At 45.2% G+C, this 19,248-nt stretch overlaps 1 protein-coding gene across 2 annotated transcripts in view; it reads right to left on the bottom strand.

Annotated features, from left to right (window-relative positions):
- WDR33 (WD repeat domain 33) overlaps positions 1-19,248 on the bottom strand; it is a 123,200-nt gene that overhangs the window by 22,151 nt on the left and 81,801 nt on the right. For both annotated transcript variants that reach the window (XM_053305491.1, XM_053305492.1), the window contains exons 11-16: positions 19,132-19,242; positions 17,307-17,401; positions 11,719-11,805; positions 11,325-11,464; positions 10,112-10,264; positions 8,409-9,413 (exon numbers count right to left, since the gene is read on the bottom strand). In XM_053305491.1, the coding sequence (XP_053161466.1) occupies positions 8,409-9,413; positions 10,112-10,264; positions 11,325-11,464; positions 11,719-11,805; positions 17,307-17,401; positions 19,132-19,242 (1,591 nt within the window). The remainder of the gene's footprint in view (positions 1-8,408; positions 9,414-10,111; positions 10,265-11,324; positions 11,465-11,718; positions 11,806-17,306; positions 17,402-19,131; positions 19,243-19,248) is intronic.

Below are 19,248 nucleotides of genomic sequence, written 5' to 3'. Positions count from 1 at the left end.
AGTCGGAGGGCTGTGGGCCACCCCCAGCCTCAAAGGCAGGATGCCTCTGAGTACCAGTTGCAGGGGAGTAACAGCAAGAGAGAGGGCATGCCCTCAACTCCTGCCTGTGGCTTCCAGTGGCATCTGGTGGGCCACTGTGTGAAACAGGATGCTGGACTAGATAGGCCTTGGGCCTGATCCAGCAGGGCTGTTCTTATGTTCTGTGTGTCTGTGTGGGGTGCGGTTTAGAGAAGCCCTTCCAAAACCTTACATGGGGATGTAGAAATATATATTTCATATCTAGCCCCGCCACCAAAAGTCATTATCTGGTATTATTTGATGGGGTGCAAACTGCAATAATAAATAAATAAATCCAAGCTTCTCCACCACTATAACAAGATTGAGAGGTCATTCACACAAGTGAAAACTGTGTTCTACTCAGGTTTGGGAGCTGTGTGTGCTCCCAATTTTCAGTTGCGTGGGTGCAAAAAACTAGGTAGGTGGAGGGGGAAGTGACTGTGTGGAAGCAAAGTAGGAGGAAAACCTGGGTAACTTTTCCTTCCCAGGAGAGCTGGTCTAAGGGAGGAGAGCTGGTCTTGTGGTAGCAAGCATGAATTGTCCCCTTTGCTAAGCAGGGTCCACCCTGGTTGTATTTGAATGGGAGACTACATGTGAGCACTGTAAGATATTCGCCTTAGGGGATAGGGCCGCTCTGAGAAGGGCATCTAAGTTCCTGGTTCCCTCCCTGGCATCTCCAAGTTAGGGCTGAGAGAAATTCCTGCCTGCAACCTTGGAGATGCCGCTGCCAGACTGTGTAGATGATACTGAGCTGGATGGACCAATGGTCTGACTTGGTATATGGCAGCGTCCTATGTTCCTCTCAAACCTGGGCAGAACACAGTTTTTGCTTGTGTGAATGACCCCATTCTCTCTCTCTCTTTTTTGCACTGATATTTGAAGACCCTTCAAATAGTTTTGCAAAACTGGTTTGCATATGCCCTAACATAGTCCTCAACTGAAGCTGAATGATGGGAGATTCAGGACAGACAAAAGGATGTACTTCTTTACACACTGTGTAGCTAAACTATGGGATTTGCTGCCGTCAGATGAGGTGATGGCCACCAATCTAGAAGGGTTTTAAAAAGGGACTAGAAGAATTCATGGAGACAAAGCTATCAACGGCTATGAGCCTTGATAGCTGTATATTCTATCAGGATCAGAGGTGGCAAGCTCTTGAACACCAGGAGCTAGGGAACACCAACATGAAAGAGCAGTTGCCCTCTTTCCCCCACTTGCATGAATCCCAGATGCACCTGGTTGACCACTGTGTGAAGCAGCATGCTGGACTAGACAGGCCTATGGCCTGATCCAGCAGGGTTTTTTCTTATGTTCTTACGATGATGTTAGTAATGCTAGGGGTTTAACTTCTGCTGCTTAGCTGCTGCTCAGTCTGTAGGCTGCAAGCCAGAATCAGGTCATCTCCAGGAGGGTAAGACCCCGGGAAAGAAGTCTGAATCGGGAGGTGCTGTGGATCTTAAAGATGATCAGATCTGTGGCTTCCGGGAACAACAGAGGCAGTGAGAATAACCTCTCCTTGGGTTACCCTAATCTTTTGACAAACTTCAGGCAGCAACAGGAATATAGGAAGATGTTAAATGGGCCAGTTGGCCAATGCATCAACAGTTCACTGAACCTGGAAAATAAGCGTCATGCTTTGTTGCTCGCCTTGAATACACACGTGTCCATCATTGGTCTTATGACAACTTTGTGATAATGATTACTTTCTTGAGATTATGTGAGTAAATAGTCCCTCATGAAGCAACTGCTAATCTTGACAGAGATGTTTGCTGAGCCATGTCTGCCCTCATTATATACAATTTCCCCCTCAGATGTTGGGGGAACACATCTGAGGGGAACACCAGATGTGTCAGAACACCAGTGCTTCCGGAGACTGAGACATTGTGCTGCTCAACTGACTGATGTGTGCTTTAGCCGTGATATTGTCTGTAAGCACTTGTACATACTGTCCCCAATTTGATAAACTCCAGCAGTGACAGACATATTGTTCTCTACTCAAGCCAGTTGAATGATACATCTTGGCTGTTCTCACGAGCAGCCAAACTCAGGCTTAAGGATCCTGGTACTAAACCCAGCACTGCAACCCAGCAGTTAGCTGAAGTTAAGGGCGGAAATGCGCCCAGCCTCCCCAGCTTTGTAATTGTGAAGAAGATAGAGAAATTACAAGAGGATCTCTCAGAGGTCAAACTGTCTCATTGCCTTTAGGTTCAACAGATTTACTAAACAGTATTTAGAGCTCTGCTGCATTTTTCTGGACTAGGGGAAAAAGAAAAGAAATTATGGATGGCCTCCATAGGGTGCTGTCTCCAGTTCCAATCCATAACCTTGCCAAATTGTGTTCAGCAACTACAGTGGTGGGTGCCTCCCAAATGTGGAAAAATTGTTGGAGATATCCTCACATTGGTGAAAGACTGACATCACGCAGTTGGCTGATGCCCCATCCTCTGCCTGCTTTTGCCTTTCTACTAATCCCTAGGGGAATTAGAGCTGGGTTTGTGAGGAGTCCACTGATTGTTCAAGGAGGAATTGAATCCTTTATAGTCCCTGTGTGTTAGAAATAACTTATAGGAGCAAAAGGAATGGGATAAACTCTTATTAGACATATGTTTTTCTTTCTTTGGCACACTAGGAAAAGCTTTCTTTCTATTTTCATTTAAGACGTCCTTAATAGAATCCTCAGAATGGTTGTAATTTAGGAATGGAGAAGTGATTTGATTTAGATCTAACAATCTTAAGGCTATTCATGGTAGGTTCAGAAAATGAACAAAAATAGGGAGTCTTTGTCCTATATGGTATTCCCATTCTTGTTTACCTGTTTTTTGGGGGTAGGAAATGGACAGTCATTTCTTGTTATGTAGCACTGGGAAAAACCTTCGTATCAACTGTGCTAGCACTGGGACCACTAGATACAGAGGTCTGTTCTATTTTTAAGGTGCAGACAGCCTTAGGCACAATGATGGGGAAGGTTCTGGCTCAAAGAGCCTGATATGGATAGAGGATTTTCCTCAGCAGAAAAGGTTTCCTCCTCCGATTCAAATTCCTTCAAGAGTGGTCCTTGTCCTCCAGTTTGAAGCTGAATGCCTAAGGGGTGTCAAGTTGTTTCTCCTTTCCCTTATTTATTATTTATCCTGTTATTTATTCTGTCTTTCTGGTGGTACAGTGAGTAAAGGTGTAGTGGGGGCTCTTTTTCTACCTGCTCTGCCACAGGGTGGGCTTCAAGTGTGTGCATGAGCACACATTTCCAATGACAGTGAATCTTGTGCCCTTCTATGGTTTGTTTTTCTACTGTGCTTGGTGAGTGGGCTTCTGAGGAGCTGCTAGGAGTGGATGATGTTTTCTTCTTTCCTTTGCCTCTTATGTAGCATTGTCTGCTGTTTCTTGTTAAGCCAGTGCTGCATTCACTGCAGTGCAGTTTATCCAGTTAAAAAAATCCAGGCAAGTAACTCCTCATTGATTACAAAGATGGGACGAGGGTTTTGTGTTCCCCCGGTCTGGCTGGCAGAGCACTGGACTAAGCTGTTTCCATTGTTTTGACAGAGATGAGCCCACACCAAATGGGCCCATCTGGATGGAGGCAGTGTACCTGTCAGAGTACAAGCCTGTGCTGAATCCTCCTCCTTTTCGTTCGCTGTTTGCCCATGGTGGCATCTTTCCCATGGTATCAGGCCATTGGTGCACGATGCCTAGGAGCACTGTTGAAGGCAGTGTTCTCTCTAATTCTCATCTGTGTGCGGAATGAATTTTGTTCTGGGTGGCAGTATCCAGGCAGTGTGCGTGCATGTGCATTCAGAGTGGGGCCTTCCTGATTCAACCTGAGTGGGATCTAAAATTAACTGAGCAGACATCCAAAAACTTGTGAGCGTACACACATGCACATGCCTTAGACGGAACACTGGCTGAAGCCCTGAAGTACTGTGTGATTCTCCACCAGTACTGTGGTGTCGGGGGTGGTGGTGGTGTATTGTCATGTCTTCCACACACCACTGAAGGTGGCAAGAATGAGCTTGACCCTTCCCTGCCAAGAGGAGGGTGGGAGTAAGGGCAGCTGGAGGTTCCAGCAAACACTTGCTTGTTGGGTAGATGTCAAAGGAGCCAGCATGATTAAGCTCAAAGTTGAGTCCTTCTCCCTACCAACTAACCAAAGGCATTGAGGATAGGAAGGGCAAAGGAAAGGAAGCTGAGAATAATAAAACATTTTTAAAAAACGAATGTTGGCAGTGGCTAACATTATGGAGCCATTCCACCATCCTGCCTGTCAGAAGGCAGAACCAAAAACTTTGGAGGGAACTCATGTCTAGAAAAGAAAGGAATGTTAAAATAGTTGGCCCTGTCCTCTCAGTCAGAGGAGGAGGTTAACCCTACTCTGCCTGCTCCCCATGACTAGACCCAAATCTCATACATCCAGATATTATTTCCTACTATTATGGCAATGCAACTATTTGCATAATTCTAGTGTAACTCAACAAACAACCAGATATTACACTTAATATCAACATTAAATAGTGCAGTCTAAATTTGGAGGAAAAAATAAAGAGGAAACCTTAAATCAGTATGAATTTTCTTGTTGAGGCCGACATATGTACTGTAGATGTCAACAGTGGGACTACATAGGGATCATTGATAATTTTACATGTTAGTTTGAGATACATTGTTTTCATATATGGTAAATTTCCACTGTGAGTTTCTGTTCTTTCCTCCAGTATCATCAGTCAATTTTGAAGTGATTCACACGTACAGGCAAAACTGGGCTAAGGAAGCCCAGCCCAGTTTTGCCTGTGTGTGTGTACCGCAAGGATCGGGCACAAACTTGGCAGCACCTCAGTGGCAAACTCACTTCGAGAGCCATCCTCTAAAACGAGATTAGGAGAACGAGTGCTCTCCTAACCTCATTTCTGTGATTGTCTGCCAATCATGGCTGCTTGCAGCCATGGCTGGCAGACTGCAGGGATCCCGGCCAGCTCCAGGGAGGGGATGGGGGATCTCCATAATGCACCGCGCACAGAACTCCAGGGGGCAGGGCAACGTGTCCCGGCACCCCAATCCTCCAAGCTACCTGCAGTAGCTGGTAATTGTCTAGGTGGGTGCTCTGCCTGCTGAAGAGGGAGCCCTCAGTCATCTGGAGGGAGATAAGCTTTTAAAGGCTTCTTCCCTGCTAACCTGCTTGCCGTTTCTCACTGCTCATGAGAAAGGGCTCTTTCAGCGGCTAACATACAGACTAAATTATTTATGAGTAGTCCACATGGGAGAAATGGGGACCAGAAGAAGGGAACCCAGGAAAAGGGTATGGAGAGAGCTAGACCCCCAACCAAAAGGAGAGTGGTAGGACCCAGGGATAGGCAGTGGGTCAAACTGGAAACTGATTGGAACTTGGGGGTGGAACTAGGCAGCACCGATTCCTCTTAAGAAGAGCTCTGTGGAGGTGGATGCTGGAGTCACCTTGCAAAGGGAGACCACCTGGTGACTGACTGGGCAAGGGAGTTTGGAAATGCTCTGCTTCCTAGGCCAGCAAGCTTCCCTGTAGACCCACAACCAGCAATCGTGACAATAAGCTGGTGGTGGGAAGAGACCCATGGACAGAAGTGGCATGGGATACAATTGTTGTGCATGTAACAAGCAAATAAAGTATTATTTTGTTGCATCTAATATCAGCTCAGGACTCTGTCTACGCAGATCCTGGTATCATACGATGTTGAGCTAGCCCAGAAGGCATATGAGAGCATCACACCAGAGTGTGTGTGTGTGTACACGTACGCATGCACGCGCAGAAGAGAGAAGGAAAGAGAATGTGACTCTGTGTGTAAACCACTTTGAAAAGTGGTATAATAAACAAACAAATCTATGTATCTGTAGAAGTGGCTTTCCACTGCTGGCAACCCCTTTCTTTACTTCTTACTTCCATCAGCTGCTGTTAGAAACTGATAGATCTCTCCGTTTCCATTCCATCTGAACTTTGGATACTGTTGCTAGACAGCCCGATTTCGGGTTAGCCCAGAAAGCACCCCTCTATGTGATTGTGCTAACTATATGAGACTGTGGGATCACGGTTTTCATTTTACATGCTGCAGTCCATGGGCTCATGAACTTTTCACCTTGCCTGAGTCCAGCAAGGCTCTCAGATGGTTGCTGGCACATGTGAGAATTAGGCAAGTGGCTTTAGATTAAGAATATGAAAAGAACTGAAACAGGACATGCCGCCTCCTTTCTCTTACAGAGAGGTAACAGCGTGTACATGGAGACCCCCTTTTGAAGGTGAATAAATCAAGGAGAAATTTCCTCACTCCTAAATTAATAATTGTCTGGCAAGGACAGTGGAGAAGTGGCCCATCAGATTCTATAGACATGTAATCTCACGTCTGAGTACACCCTGGTCTTGCAATATGCAATCTAGCCCCACGCTATTCACTACAAATAGTACATTTGCATAACTTACTTTTGCCTGTTGTCAGGTAAAAATCCATTCAGGAACTCAGTCCATGTAAGAATGTTGTATTACAAAGCATTCCTCACTTCACCAGGAGAAGGAATGGCTTGGCCATTGCCTCAGGATATGTTTTGCAGTATAAGTATCTCCATCCAAAGTACCTGGCAGCTCAGCCTCTCCATTACTATCAAGAGAGTGCAGAGTCTCCACATCATGTAGAGTGCCGAGTAAGAAGAGGCCAACCAACAGGCAATGAATGCTCCAACAAACTAACGAAGGGTGAAGAATAACTGACATCTGGCTCTTCTACGTCTTTTCACCATCTCTCTCTCTCTCTCTCTGCCTTTTTTTTTTTTTTAACTTTCTGGCACCTGGCTTAGAACCAGGCTCTGGCTTAGAACCTTAGCCAGAGTTATTTCAATTAAGATTAGCATTTATAACAGGGATTCTCAACATTGGGTCCTCAGATGTTATTGGACTTCAACTCCCATAATTCCCAACCAAAGGCCACTGTGGCAGGGGATTATGGGAGTTGAAGTTCAATAATATCTAGAGACCTAATGTTGAGAACCCCTGATTTAGAATATTAGCTAAAGTTTTATTGCATCTGCATAACCTTATTTTGCCTTCTGTACCCCGTCTTATCCTTAATACCATTTTTAAACTGTATTTCTGCCTCTTCATCTTTTCCAGTACACCAAAACTTGCTTAAATTAATACTGGAACCAAACTGCTCCCCAAGCCAAGCTAATTTCCTCACTTTAAGCCAAAAGCATAGTTGGAGTGTATAGCCAGCACTCCAGGGCAGTTCTGGTAACAACAGTTTGATTTTCCATGCTGCTTTTTGTTAAAAATCCCTGGATTTCCTCCCCACGCCCCCGAAAAAAATCTGTACTTAAATTAGGTGTAACTATGTATTTTTTCAAGCATTTTCATGGATTTCCTATTCAAACATCTGGTGCAATAATATTTTCTAAGTATGCATCTATTTATTTATTTACTAATTTTTTATGCCGCCTTTCTGCCTTGACAAAGGCACCCAAAGTGGTTTACAATATGCATCTAAATATGTATTTTTCTGAAAATGTATGGAATTAATAGATTCTGTAGATATGTCCATGATTTAATAAATCCGAATCTCCTGAGGAGTGAGAGGAGTCCAGAACCACGCATTCCGTCATGGGCTTTGGCAATAAAGGACTTTGGAAACATCCCTATAATCAAAAACTCACTACCCCAGAGCAGCAAGGTTTAAGAGTTTTGTAATATATTCCCAATGTTTTCTAGTCTTCTACCTAGGATCATGTATGACTATAAAATCCCAAAATGAAAATGTTATTTTGTTGCTAAGCTATACACCCCGCCCCCTAAATACTAAAACTATAAGCCGCCTTTACCCTTAAATCATAATGACTATATTTACAGCAGCTCTTTATACTCCTTCCAAAACTACTTTTGAAATGCTTCAGATTTCAGAAGAGGCTTATGGAGAGGCAGAAGGGGTTGCTGTTGAAAATAAAAGTCTCATAAGTTCTACTGAGCACATGGAGATTCTTATATGACATTCAAGATTCTGGATATTAACAGGGACCACTTCTGAAAATCAAGTCTATATTAAAAGCACTCTTGCAATCTTTGATATGCTACTATTATTTTGTTCATCTCATTGCTCTAAACACCTGTGAACATAACAGTCTGTTCTTAATCACTGCAAGTCATATTGTGAAATAACTAAACGCCATCTAATTTCACTTGCATTGGGGTTATTAGAAATGTCCACAAATTTGTTCTTAAGAATTTTAAATGATTAAGATAACTGCTCTGCCAGATAATCATATTAATTTATTAACATCAAGTTATTGTATATTGGAAAAAACATTACTGTCCTCCTGATAAGGTATACTGATAAAAATATCCTTCTCAGACATACCTGATTGAATGGGGCCCGAGGACCATCACCAAGCAAGGGAGTTTTCTGCTGCTGGAAAGGTGGAGGGCCTTGAGAAGGATGTGGCCCCCTCGAAGGGTTCTGCTGTCCTTGAGGACCAGGTGGCCCTTGCATATTTCCTTGAGGCCCTGCCATAGCACCTTGTGGAGGTCCCTGCTGTCCTTGTGCACCTGGTGGCCCACGTAATTCCTGCGGCGGTCCCATCATTGAACCCTGAGGTGGGGGGCCCCTCATCTCCTGGGGGCCATGTCCCAATAAACCATGAGGTCCTCTCATTTCTTGTGGTGGATGACCCATCATCATCCCCTGTGGACCAGGTCCCTGGTTCTCCCGTGGCCCTGGAGGTCCCTGCATGCCTCTAGGATTAAGTCCCATCAAGGGCCCTTGAGATACAGGACCCTGAGCTCCTTGCACTCCATGAGGTCCTTGCATTCCTCTTGGGCCAGGTGGTCCCTGACCACCAGGTGGACCTTGAGGACCTATGTGGCCTTGTGGTCCAGGTGGGCCTTGTTGACCTAAATGAGTCTGAGGGCCAGGTGGACCTTGCGGGCCTAAGTGACCTTGAGGCCCAGAATTACTCTGTGGTCCAGGTGGTCCTGGAGGCCCCATTGGCCCATGAGGACCAGGATGTCTCTGCATTCCTTGATGTCCATGAAGCTCTTGAGGTCGTGGCAATCCTTGTGGTGGTCCTTGTGGCCCAGCAAACCCTTGTGGGCCGCCACCTCCTTGGTGTATAGGAGGACCTTGAGGCCCCATTTGCCCTTGAGGTCCTGGAGGCCTGAACTGTCCCTGTGGCCCAGGTGGTCCCATTTGAGGCATATTCATTGGCATCTGCTGAGGTGGATGAGCCTGCTGAAAGCCTTGAGGCACCTGACTCATTGGACCTTGTCCCGGGAAATGCTGTGGTCCATGCACAGGTCCTCCTGGAGGTGGCTGCTGCTGACCTTGCTCTGCTTGCTTTTGGGCAAGCCTCTCAATCTTCAGTTGCTGCCAAAAACCAAAACCAAGACCATGGTTATAAGGAATAATGAGGAACTACTGGAAAACAAAGTCCATTGACTCTGAATCCAGATTCTGATTTTAATTATTGCTTATATTGAGACAAAATAAAAATACTGCTTGGGAAGGAATACAAATTCTCTAACAGAAACTTTCCCCAGATCATAATTATATATGGTAAACTGTACCGAGCTCCCTGGAGACACAGGAAGGTGCAAGTGGACCTATAGTGAATAAACTTTGTGACTTTTTCCAAAGGAAAAGACTTCCTTGTTTCCAACAAACATCTAACTGCCCAATATACAATTATGATGTGGTAAAATGTATAGCACCATGCAGCGCTCAGGGCCAAACCCATTTCACTTTAGCAGTAAAACTGCATAATGTTTCTTCAGACAACTGTCTAAGCCAGACAATGTTATGTTCACTGTATCTTCAGCCATGTTACAACATGCTTGAGCAACATTCTTATTAAGAACATAAGAAAAGCCCTGCTGGATCAGGCCAAAGGCCCATCCAGGTCCAGCATCCTGCCTCATGCAGTAGCTAATCAGCTGCATTGAGGAAGCCCGCAAGCAGGGAAAAGGTGGCAGCCTTTCCCTCCTGCTTATTGTTTTCCTCAGTTTTGGTGGTGAGACAAGTGATTTCATGCAAACATTATTATTCAATGGTTGTATTTTACAAACCTCCAGAAGCTGTGGGTTGGTGTACTGAAGTGCTGCCATCTCTTGCTCAATCTCTGCCTGTGATTTCTTTTTCTCTTCCAATTTAAGATCTTCCTTTCGGTCATTCAGTGGCTCAGCAGGTGCAGGGATGGGAACTTTATTCTGCATCCAAGCCTGAACAGGACAATGAAAGCATATGATTAAGATAATACTAACAAAACACACAGTGCTGGAACTAGCTAGTTGACCACATATTGCTGGGTGTCGAGGAAAATGTTGAAATAGAATGAGTTAGGATAGAGTAATACATGAGGTTTCAAATGTACTCCTGATAAGTTGGGGCTCCTCACAAGCTTGTTAATAAAATTGCTGATGGTAGACAAGCTACCAAAAAAGACATCAGGTTCTCTAATAAAGTCTGAGCAGCAAGAGCTTCACAATTATATCCAGGACATTGCATACAAAACCAAGAGTATTAGCACTGAAGCGTACAGTCCCTCTTGACAATTTAAAAACAATGTTTTTTCACAGTGAAATGGCTGGCAACTCTACCATATGTAAATTAAAATGCAATAGGACCACAAGAGCCAAATAAAATTGTTAGGGACCACCAGCTGACCACAAAGTATACATTAACTATGTTGCAGTGATATCTAGGCTCAGCAAATTTAGCTACACAAACTAAGATTGCATCCCAGAATCCTCTGTAACATACAGCAATTTGGAGTCAGATAAATCAGTTCAGAAAGAATTCCCTAAGGGTAGAAGGTTTTAAAATTCACTGGATTATTTCAACTATATAAGTGATGAAGCTGGAGATCTAATGAATTGGGCTTGGTAAACCATACTGGTGCATTTAGCCATCTATTAAATTTTCTTAAGAGTTCACCAATTAGTACTAATCTGACATCTTGATTTTTTAAAATAAGTATTGGTCTATGAAATCCATACAATTTGCAAAGTGCTTCACCTGCATTATATTACCATAATCCTTACAACCAACCTGTAAGGTGGGTGAGCATTATCCCCATATGCAGAAGGTGAGCTGAGGCTGAGAGGGACTGACTTGCTTAAGGTCACCTAATGAGTTCATAGCAGAGGTGAGACTTGAACCAAGGATTTCCTGATTTGTAGCTCAGTCTCTTAGCCACTATGCATCACCAGTTCATTAAAATAAGTTTAGCCAAATGTAAAGATGTATAAGATATTTAAGGTATCATGTAAAGTTACCAACCTGCTGAAACTGGGCTGGGATTGGTTTTGCATAGGGAACTTTTTTTTGTGGTACTTTCTTTTGGTCCTTTTGCATCACCTCTTCCATTCCCCAATCCAATCCTGGGATAGTCATCTCAATTTCACTTGTCTCATCTTTCCCTTCAACGAGAGGGTTAGATTAGTCAAGACCAAATAGTATGATGGAAAGATTGTGTCTTCATAAATAAAACCAGCAAGAAATTCCATTTTCATTTGATGTCAGGGTAAAAAATTGCAGCAAGCTTTTGTTCACCTTTCATTTTCTCAGGCAAACATGACATTGAAACAAAACACAAGGGAGTGCGGTGGGTGAGGAGATCCAGACATGTCCCATAAAGGTACTGAAGAACACTTAGATATAATTGCTCTCTTACCCATCTGCTCTTGTTCCATGGCTAGTTTCAGTTGCTCAGGTATTCCCATCCCTGGAATCACTGGAAGACTATTGGGTTCCAGGTCATCTAGAAAGGAAAGCATATACTGATATCAGAACATATTCTATTTGCTGAGAATCCTTTTGGTCAAGTTTTAATACTATTTCTTAATTTTTCACAACCTTAGAATCAATTGTTTCATATTGTATGCCTTTACTGAATTGCAAGATGTAAGTAAAAGCTAAAACTAAAATTATAATTGCTAGATGTCTGTAACAGACACCTTTCATCAAACTTCCAGCTGAGATAAAGAATGAGGAAAAGATGCATTTCCTTCTCAAGATAACCAACAGGCTCAACTGTGATAGAAAGAAGAGAAAAACAGGTTGCTTACCTGTAACTTATGATCTGGATGTGATCTGTTGTAGCCATAAGGAATGGGTTCTGCGCCTGTGTAGGGACCTCGCGGGCTGATTGTCTAGCTCCTCTTGACGCCCCTCCTCCACCTGCACGTGCTGTGCTGAGACCGTTAAGAGTGGCGGTTGGGGCGTCTCCTCTTCAGTTTCTCGCAGACCACCTCCAGGAGCAATCTGCAAGTTGAATAGTCCCTTTCCCCCCAACTGGTACTGCAGTGGGGATGGTCAGGGAAGGTACTTATGGCTACAACAGATCACATCCAGATCATAAGTTACAGGTAAGCAACCTGTTTATCTGGACTGTGATCCATTGTAACCATAAGGAATGGGTGATTAGAAAGCTTCTTCGCTCTGGAGGAGGGTGCAGTTGACCCAAAGCCTACACTAACACCCTTTTCAGTACAGTCCTTCCGAAATTTGCTTCACGCGCCATTCTCAAATCAATAGCGTAATGTTTGATAAATGGCTGCTGAGATGACCATGTGGCCGCCATGCAGATATCTGACATCTTGATGCCTGACAGGTAGGCTGCTGACACCGCATAAGCCCTAGCTGAATGTGCCCGCACCGTTCTTGGCGGCGCAACCCCCTGGCATTTATATGCCTGAAAGATTAGTTCCACTATCCAGTGCGCAAGGCACTGGCGCGAAACCGGACGACCCTTACATCTCCCCTTGTGTGAGATAAAGAGTTTCCTACTCCTGCGGAAGGCATGAGTCCGCTCCAAGTAATACAGAAGGGCCCTTCACACATCTAATGAGTGGAGTGCTCTTTCCAAATCAGTCTCAGGGTCCTGAAAGAAGGTAGGCAGAATTATCTCCTGATTTAAGTGAAAGTCAGTAACAACTTTAGTGCAAAAGCGCGGATCCAGCCTCAGGTCCAATGTCGCTGCCCATACTCCATGGGCCAATAAGGGCAGGATAGCCTGCAGAGTGATCATTCTGAATTTCCTGGTCTCTATGTAATAATTGAGACCCCTCAAGTCCATTATAGCCCGGATCCCGCCATCTCTTTTCGGGATCTGGAAATAACGGGAATAATAACCCGATAGTCTGTTCGCCCACTGCACTGGAGCAATCGCCTGCTTCTCTAGCAGAACCTTGACCTCCTCCTGCAGTACTTCCGTGGCTGGCGTGTATATCAGTCCTGAAAAAGGAGGCTTCTCCACAAATTCCAATGCATACCCCGTCTGTACTATCCTTAGAACCCACCGGTCTGATGTTATGTTGTGCCATGCTTGAGCATGGCTTGCCAGTTTGATGGTATTTCTGACAACTACAGGACCGATGATGGGAGTCCTGGTTAGACTGGCCGGCAGTGTTGGAATCAGGCCAATGTTCTGTACCTGCAGTGGACGAATCGTCCCATCAAAAGTTCTGCTTTGCAGCTTCCTTGTTTTGCCGTGTTGCATTCCCTTTTGTTTTCTGGTTATATCCCCTAGGGCGTTGATAGGGTTGGTATTGCCTTCTATACTCCTTTCTATCCTGGAATCTGTTGGACCTCTGATGTGAATAAGAGCGGCCCTTTGATGTAGTCCCGGACGCACCAGATGATGCCATAAAGGTACGAGCCGTATACTTCGACTTTTCTAACAACTCCATGGACATGTCTGTCTCTTCATGGAACAGCCCTTTCCCATCAAATGCCAGAGATTCCACCCTGTCCTTCATATCTGGCTGAAGGGTGGTGGAGCGAAGCCAGGCATGCCTACGCATGGCCACAGCGGTAACCATCGTACGTGATTCTGTCTCTACCAAGTGCTTAAAGGCACTCAACTGCCGCCTTGTCACTGCCGTGGTTCTTTCATAGGTTTCATTAAACTTCCACTGGAAGTCCTCCGGTGACATAGAAGTTGAATCTTGCAGCAGTGCATCCCACAACAAATGATTATATCGGGCCATACAGGCTGCATAATTGGCAACTCGAATTGCCAGACTAGCAGTGCTATAAATTTTTCTACCCATGACGCCTATCTTTCTCCCTTCTTTATCCGCAGGTGTTGTATGATGGCGACCACCTTTTGATGTCAAGGCGCAGTCAACAACCAACGAATTGGGAACTGGGTGACGCAGCAGGTAAGTGTTGTCTTCCTCAGTAACTCTGTACAAATTTTCCAAACGCTTAGAAGTTGGAGATGTGACATGCATCTTTGCTGCCTTACTGATCGCCGGAATCATAGTAAGAGAAACCGGGTGTGAGGGCTTCGATTTCCCCATCATGTTATACACTGGATCCACAACATCTGTATCTGGAGACTTCAGGTTCATCCCCAGAGCCTCCGCTATATCCCTTATTAGCGTATGATACGCCTTCAACTCCTCCATTGGTGAGGTAGAAAGAGGAGGCGGGACGTCAGAGGGAGGGTCTGATCTCCTACTGACGTAGTCAGAGTCGGAGCTTGCCGCAGAGTCATCATCCAGGCTGTTTCCCCACCCCACCCCGGGGAGGAAGGTGGCTCTGAGGGCGGGGGAGAATATTTCCGCTTCCTTTTCCCACCAGACTTTTCAAGGGGTTGTACAGCTGGCGGCTGATGTTGGAGGGTTTGAGGCTGACGCGGCGCAGCTGGTGGCTGAAGTGGTACAGCCGGTGTCTGAAGCAGCACAGATGACAGTTGGTGTTGCACAGCTGGTGGCTGAAGCTGCATGGCCGGAGGCTGCAGCTGCACAGCTGGTGGCTGAAGCTGCATGACTGGCAGGGGTTGAGGTGGTACTACTGCCTGTCCTTGAATAGCAGGAACCTGTGGCTGTTCTACAGGGCATTGGGCACAGGGTAGCTGCATTGCCTTCCAGCGCAAGTAATCTGCATAATCACCAGGTAACGTGTGCCGGAATCCACAACTGTGGGTTGGAGGTCCAGAAGGTAGTCCCATAGCGGGCTCAACTGCAGATGGCAGATGAACTCCTGCCGACTGAGCACGTACAGGTGAATAGGAAGGTGTCCCGGGTAGCCGAACTGGTTCTCCCTCATCACGCTCATCATCGAGGCCAGTGCTCAAAAAGCCTTGGAAAGTTGATCCGGACGGAGTGTTGGAAGCTGAGTCCATTAGGTCACGCAGTTCCGTACCTCGCCCTCCTTCTTGCACGCCAAAACCCGGTGTTCTAGGAGTAGAAGGAGACTGAAAGGGGTCTTTGCCAGAGAGAGCAGATGGGGAGCTCTTCCTAAAGCTGCAGCCGTAGCTGAGGCTGATGTCGACGTTGAGGTTGCGCCATAAACTATGCCCTGGCCAGACAAGGTTGTCGATGTCAATGTCGATGTCAATGTCGATGTCGAAAACAGCAACGGTGCTGTCAATGTCGACCATGGAGGTTGAGCCGTTGATGTCGATGTCAATATTGAAGGAGGCGGCTGAACCATCAATGTCGAAGACGATGTTGACGTTGAATGTGGCGTCACCACAGCCAATGTCGAAGCGGCCGATGCCGAGGCAGACTCATCTGAGTCACCTTCAAAAACTTGTGCCAATGCCGGGGAAGGGGTATGGTGCGCCTTTGCTCTTGGTGCCTCCAAACCCTTTGCACGCTCCCGATGCTTGTGCTTCCCCTTTTTAGAAACATCCTTGGGCTTCTTGAAAACAGCTTCCAAAGATTTCGCAGCACTTGCCCCTGCGGTTTTAGACTGCTGCTCTCCAGTTCCGCGGGCACCCGATGTTGATTGGACCCCCGACATCGAAGGGGAGCCTGACGAGGTGCCCGGCCATGGTGTTGGCGGGCGGAGCGCCTCGTCATATAACGCCGCCCTAAGGCACAGCGCCCTATTCTGCCTCGTCTGTTTTGAAAAAGAGCAACATTCCCTACACGCAGCGGTATTATGCTCCTCTCCTAGGCACATTAAACACGCGTCGTGATCTGTCGACGGCAGCTTGGCCCAACACTTCTCACATCTTTTAAAAGTTTTCTTCCCCTCCATAGCCAGATTTCTGGTAATGAAGGTAAATGCTCAGTCACCAACTCCAATAGTCCGTCACACAAACGCAAACCGATATCCGTTCCGAGGTCAAGTTGTAAAGGCGAACGATCTTTCAACAAATCCGTGCAGTAAAAGTAAATCGTAATCCAGTCCAAATCCAAGATCAAATCAAGAGTCCAAAACACTTCCTAAAATTTCTCTCAAGGAGCAACAGCTACGAGGCTTTATTGCTAAGGCGGTCAAAGAGAAACTGAAGAGGAGACGCCCCAACTGCCACTCTTAATGGTCTCAGCACAGCACGTGCAGGAGGAGGAGGGGCATCAAGAGGAGCTAGACAATCAGCCCATGCGGTCCCTGCGCAGGCGCAGAACCCATTCCTTATGGTTACAACGGATCGCAGTCCAGATCATTTGGTATTGTGTATATCCTAAACCTAAAGACTGCAAATGTTGATCTGAATTAAAGCACAACTAGAGGTGGCCTTTGTTATTTGCGGGGATTCTATACAGAAACCATGAATAATGAATCCTTGAGTCAATGGGAATTGTGGAAATAGATTCCTAACCCGCCTCCCAAAAGGGCAAAAAAGCAAGGGAGGCAGAAATAAGAGAAGGACAGTACCTTGTTTTCCAGGTATCCAGCAATGCTCCCCAGAACCCCTCAAATAGTCAAATATCCCCCCCCCCCTATTTTTTGAGAAAGCCACTCTGCTGGAAAATGGAAATGACATCAAAAATAATTTCGTGGTCATTTCCAGCCACCCAAAACCACAGATAGATGAATTTTGCCTATTTTTCTACCTGCAGATAATGAAACTGGGTCTCTAACCCAATCACAGATATGCGAAACCGCTGATATGGAGTCCACAGATAACGAGGCCACATGTACTGTTTTTCTTACATTGTGTTAATTTGACTCAAGAACTGAATAAAAAATAGCTAAGAAAAACTTGATCACATAGCATGCTTCAGAATGTCAGCCTAGTAACACTGTGTTTGTGCAAGCTGTGCAAATATTACATCACTGGAAATTAAGAGCTTACGCTTGTGCAACACAGTTTGTGAAAAATTTGCATTTGCGCAACTTACACAAATTCAGTGGCTGATGTACTCTTGTATGGTATGTCAAGCACTGTTTTTAAGACGGGCTACAAACTTTTCAGAAAAGAATTCTGAGATTTTCCTGAGCGCCATAGTCTGTTTGCTTTGTCAGTTTCTCATCGTTCTTATATAAGTAGCCATATTCCACAGGTTCTGCATATATTACCATATTCCACTCCATCCTCTGACATTCCTGGAAGCAGGTTCAAATTATAACGATCTCGCATTTTATCTCCAGGACGATTGCGGGTCCAGAATTTGCTGTCAAAATAAAACTAAGATAGTATCCTTTGTTGACTTACAGGCGGAACCTTCATTTAACACCATATGCGTGTTAAATGAAGGTTCATTCAACACCGACTTGCAGGCTGAACCTCTCTCACCAATGAAGTCTTTCAGTTTGCTGACTGATCACCAGAATTATATACCTGACAAATTAGCAAGGCTAATTATCTGCATAGCACTTGCTAGCATTTTATTTCATTTGGATTTACAGGCTGACACAGTGTGCAGGGAATAGAGGATGGCAGCAGATCCCACCTGTGCTGCTTCAAGGATGTAACAAGTTGTTCTAGTAAGAACTAATCAGCCTACATTCCTTTCACTGTCTCCACAACTGGACTAAATCTGGTTCAAACAGAGGTCTACAAGTTAGATCTCTTGCACCTCAAATGTCCATGCATCTGCTATCTTGGATCGGGGTGGATGACATCATTACAAACTACCCCATTGAGGTGTCCCTGTGTGTCACTCAGTATAACTGTACCAAATTTGGTTCAAATTGGTTAGACAGTCCTCAAGTTAGTGCACTTGCACCTCAAAAGTTCACACGTCCACCATCTTGGATTGGGGTGGATGACATCATCACAAACTACACCATTGGGGCATCCCTATGTGTCCCTACATCTGCAGCAAATTTGGTTCAAATTCCTTAAGCAGTTCACAAGTTAGCCCACTTGTGCCTCAAAAGTTTAAGTGTCCGCCATCTTAAATCAGTGTGGATGGCATCATCACAAACTATGCCACTGAGGTGTCCCTCTGTGTCACTCACTGCAACTGTACCCAATTTGGTTCAAAGGGATTGGGTAGTCCACAAATTAGCCCGCTTGCGCCTCAGATGTTCACACATTTTGAAATGGAGTGGATTACATCATCACACACCACACCATTAGGGCATCCCTATGTGTCCCTACAGCTGTAGCAAATTTGGTTCAAATCAGTTAAGCGGTTCACAAGTTAGCCCACTTGCACGTCAAAAGTTTACGTGTCCGCCATCTTGGATCGGTGTGGATGATATCATCACAAATTGTCACTATGTGTCCCTATAACTGTACCCGGTTTGGTTCATATTGGTCCCGGCAGGTGTTGCGAAGCTGATAGGGGGGACAAACAGACAGACACACACAGAATGTCAGGGGATCTCATAAGACTACTGGAAAGTAGGATAAAAAACAGACCAGCACATAAATTTCTGTGCCATTGCACATTGTACAGATATTCCATTAGGAATAATGGAAGCATCTGTGCAATGTGTGATAGCACAGGAGTCTGTAGGAGTGAAACAGGCCCACCTATGCAGCGGTGCAGGTCTGTTTTTTACGTCCTTGAAGCAGTACAGGCAGGGTCTGCTCCCATCCTCTGTTCCCTGCCATAGTGTTCTCCATTCAGATGAGTATTCAACTGCCTTAAGTGGTTATTTGCAGCTGACTATACTACAAACCTATGCCCTTTAATGAAAACTATATTTAGCACCTGAAAATATTCTACACTAGCATTTTATTCTCCTGTGACATTTAAAAAAAACCCTAAATCTCTTTTGATTTGTCTCTTGAAACTTTCTTCAGGGAGTATTTGTGTATGTACACACATGTATGCCACACAAAACGCACACGGCCCCGTACATTGAGGATAGGACAAGAATAGGATGGCCAAATAGAAGCAAAATGCTCTTGGTATCGAAAGATTCCAAACCATTAGCGTAAAAAAGATACCTGGTATGATCATTTGATCCTGAGCACAGAATGTGTCCAAGTGGATGCCATGCCAGACTCCAGATCATTCCTTCGTGGGCCATTTCCATACCACCTACTTCTTTTTCCACCCTGAAA

The sequence above is a fragment of the Hemicordylus capensis genome, chromosome 3 (assembly GCF_027244095.1).
Source record: "Hemicordylus capensis ecotype Gifberg chromosome 3, rHemCap1.1.pri, whole genome shotgun sequence".
Taxonomy (NCBI): Eukaryota; Metazoa; Chordata; class Lepidosauria; order Squamata; family Cordylidae; genus Hemicordylus; species Hemicordylus capensis.
This window is presented reverse-complemented; position numbering and strand designations above follow the sequence as displayed.